This window comes from Nicotiana tomentosiformis, chromosome 9 (genome assembly GCF_000390325.3).
Source record: "Nicotiana tomentosiformis chromosome 9, ASM39032v3, whole genome shotgun sequence".
NCBI classification, from domain to species: Eukaryota; Viridiplantae; Streptophyta; class Magnoliopsida; order Solanales; family Solanaceae; genus Nicotiana; species Nicotiana tomentosiformis.
The window spans coordinates 69,336,448-69,340,258 of record NC_090820.1 but is presented as its reverse complement, the minus strand read 5'-3'; the positions used below and the strand labels follow the sequence as shown (position 1 = coordinate 69,340,258).

The 3,811-nt window shown below is 43.3% G+C and overlaps 1 protein-coding gene across 1 annotated transcript; it reads left to right on the top strand.

Annotated features, from left to right (window-relative positions):
* The first annotated feature begins 2,782 nt into the window (after nt 1-2,782).
* Nucleotides 2,783-3,578, top strand: LOC138898938 (uncharacterized). The gene is made up of 2 exons (XM_070185047.1): nt 2,783-3,311; nt 3,370-3,578. The coding sequence occupies exons 1-2, from the start codon at nt 2,783-2,785 to the stop codon at nt 3,576-3,578; spliced, it is 738 nt and encodes a 245-aa protein (XP_070041148.1).
* The last annotated feature ends 233 nt before the right edge of the window (nt 3,579-3,811 follow it).

Genomic DNA, 3,811 nt, shown 5'->3' with positions numbered 1-3,811 from the left:
AGGCAAAGTTGTTAATTGCTGAGATTTCCTTCTTGTTGAGAAATTTACATTCATTGTTATTGTTGATATTTTTGTACACATTGTGGTTCTATTGTTGTGGAAATATTTATATTGTTGATTATTGGCAAATTGTGGCATATGGTCACTTGTGGTGCGAGTTGTTGTTGTGATTTGATATCGATGCGCATGCGACAATACAAGGATATGGGTTAATGTGCATGCGGCGATATAAGGTGTAACTTATGTGCATGTTGCTTGTAAGGGAATTACTTGAAGCCAAACGGCGTCATAAGATGGGCTAAAGTGCGTGTAGCTATTTCAGGAAAAAAATATTTTCAAAACTATTTAAAAATGTAAGGCTCACGCGGCGGTATAAGAAAAGATTGTGATTGAAATTGAAAAAAGTGAATACGAGGTGGGACCTCGGTTCTGATTTTTGTTGTATACGAGGCGGTACCTCAGTGGTGATTCTTGTTGTGTACGAGGCGGTACCTCGTTTGTGATTCTTGTTCTTTATCTCATGTTGTAAAGAGTTATTGGTGAAACACTTCTTATTGCTTTTATTCTTTCTTATCCTATCAGTTTGGATCCGTATTTGACTATGGTGGTTCTCTTTAATTGCTTCCTTTATGTTATCTCTATGCTTACAATTCCAACATTAGTCTATGTTATTAACTTGTTTCGTATCAGTTATTTTTCTGATTTTCATTACTTCTCGTTATTATATTTTCATTCTGTTTATTCTGTCCGAGTAAGTGTCTTGATCTAGCCTCGTCACTACTCTACCAAGGTTAGACTTGATACTTACTACGTACCATTGTGGTGTACTCATACTATGCTTCTGCACATCTTTTTGTGCAGATCCAGGTACGCCTGCTCGTGCTGGATATTAGTGTTTGATTGTAGCAGTTTGCCAGAGACTTCAAGGTATACCTGCTCGACGTCCGCACGCCTCGGAGTCACCTTACCTTATCCTTATAGTATTGTTGTTTCCTTTATTAGGCAGTGTTCTAGTGGGTGTTTTGGAACATTCTGTAAAAGCTTAAGACTCAGTCTCACCGGGTTTTGGGAGCATTGTAATTGTGTTTTAGTTATCGAGATATTTATGAGAATTGTTAGTTTATATCATGTCTTAGATTTTATTTCTATCATAACCTCTCCCTCTCATTGTTAGGCTTACCTAGTCTTAGAGACTAAGTGCCATCACGACATCCTAAAGAGGGAAAATTGGGATCGTGACAAGTTGGTATCAGAGCTCTAGGTTCATAGGTATTACGAATCATAAGCAAGTTTAGTAGAGTCTTATGGATCGGTACAGAGATGTCTGTACTTATCTTCGAGAAGCTACAAAACTCTTAGGAAACTTCCACTTCTTTGATTCCTTATCGTGTGAATTGTTTGACTTCAAAATCTAAATCTTTGACTTTCTATTCTCTCACAGATGGTGAGGACAGGCACTGCTAGATTCGATGATCTGACACCCGCACCCCCTGCTAAAATCGCGAGAGGGCGGGGCCGGAGCAGAGGCCAAGGAGGGGCACATGGTGCATCTAGAGCACCAGCCCGAGCCTCGATAGAGGAGCCATTAATAGCTCCAGTTAGGGGACAGCACCTGAGGCGTCTGTTGCCATCCCTTCACTTCAGGAGACCCTCACACAGTTTTTTTGCATGTTCGATACATTAGCTCAGGCTGGGTTGATTCAACTTGCACCAGCCACATCGCAGGATGGGGTAGGAGCTCAGAATCTCACGGCCCCTATTCCAGAGCAGCGAGTCCATGTCGATCAGGTCCCAGAGGTTATGCTAGCATATCCTATTGTTCCGGTTCAACCTGAGGTTAGGGTAGTGGCATCTGAGGAGGAGTAGCTCAGACTTGAGAGGTTCAAGAAGTATCATCCTCCTACTTCAGTGGCTTAGCTTTAGAGGATGCACAAGATTTTCTAGAGAAGTACCATCGTTTTCTCCGCACCATGGCCATTGTGGAGATGAGCAGAGCTGCTTTCACTACATTCTAGCTGTCAGGAGAAGCATATCAGTGGTGGCGAGTTTACAAAGAGGGTAGCCCAGCCGATGCAGCTTCACTTACATGGACTCGGTTTTCAGATATGTTCTTGAGAGAGTTTGTTCCCCAGACCTTTGGGATACATGGCGCATGGAGTTTGAGTAGCAGCGTCATAGCACTATGCCAGTGTCAGAGTATGCTGTGAGATTCAGTGATTTGTCCAGGCATGCACCTACTTTGGTTTCTACAGTTAGGGAGCTTGTCCACCGATTTATCGAGGGGCTCAACTATGGTATTAGGTTCATCATGGCTCGAGAGTTAGAGATAAATATGCCATATTAGTAGGTGGTATAGATTGTACGGAGGTTAGAGGGCATGCGGGGCCGTGAAAGAGAGGACAGGGAGGCCAAAAGGCCTCGAGGTACTGGAGGATTTAGTGGTGGCCAGGCCGCAGCTACAGCCCATCATGGTAGAGGCTATGTAAGCCGTCCAGTTAACTCAGCACTTCTAGCTTTTAGTGGTGCTTTGTTTATTCCGAGGTCTTAGGTTGCATACTTTGCTCATCCACTTTCTAGTGCACCTCCTGCACGGGGTGCCTTCAGCGGTCAGTCCATCCGACCAGGCCTGAGCCAGTCCTAGCAGCCATGTCCACCGAGAGCTTGCTTTGAGTATGATGATACTCGTCATATGGTGAGGGACTTCCCTAGACTCAGGAGGGGTGCACCATTACAGACTACTCATGCTCCACAAATTCAGTCAGGTCCACAGATTTCATAGGCCATGGTTGCTGCTCCAGCTGTCGCTCTACCCGTACCTCCAATTAGGGGTGGGGGACGAGCGGGTAGAGGTTACCCTAGAGGTGGAGTCCAAGTCAGATTCTATGCTTTTTCGTGTAGGATGGAGGCAGTCACTTCAAACGCAGTCATCACATGTATGGTTCTAGTTTGTCGTAGAGATGCATCAATCTTATTTTATCCAGGATCCACTTATTCATATGTGTCATCTTACTTTGCTCTGTATTTGGACATATCTCATGATTCTTTGAGTTCTCCTTTTTATGTATCCATGCCTATAGGAGATTCTATTATTGTGGACCGTGTGTATCATTCGTGTTTAGTTGTTATTGGTGGTTTTGATACCAGAGTTGATCTATTATTACTTAGTATGGTAGACTTTGATGCTATCTTGGGCATGGACAGGTTGTTGCCTTATCATGCTATTCTAGATTGTCATGCCAAGACGATAACATTGGCCATGCCAGGTTTACCACGGTTGGAGTGGAGGGGTACTTTGGATTATGTTCCTATAGGTTTGTGTCATTATGAAGACTTAGTGGATGGTTGAGAAGGGGTATGATGCATATCTAGCCTTTGTGAGAGATGTTAGTGTTGATACTCCTACCGTTGAGTCAATTCCGGTAGTGAGAGACTTCCCAGATGTATTCCCAGCAGATCTTCCGAGCATGCCGCCCGATAGTGATATCGATTTTGGTATTGACTTATTGCCGGGCACTCAGCCAATTTCTATTCCACCATATCGTATTGCCCCAGTGAAGTTGAATGAGTTAAAGGAGTAATTGCAAGATTGTTTTATAAGAGTTTCATTCGGCCTAGTGTGTCACCTTAGGGTGATCCAGTTGTTTTTGTGAAGAAGAAGGATGGTTCTATATGTATGTGTATTGATTATCGACAGTTGAACAAGGTTACAGTGAAGAACATGTATCCATTGTCGCATATTGATGACTTATTTGATCAGTTACAAGGTGCCAGAGTGTTCTCGAAGATTGATTTGCGGTCAGTGTATCATTAG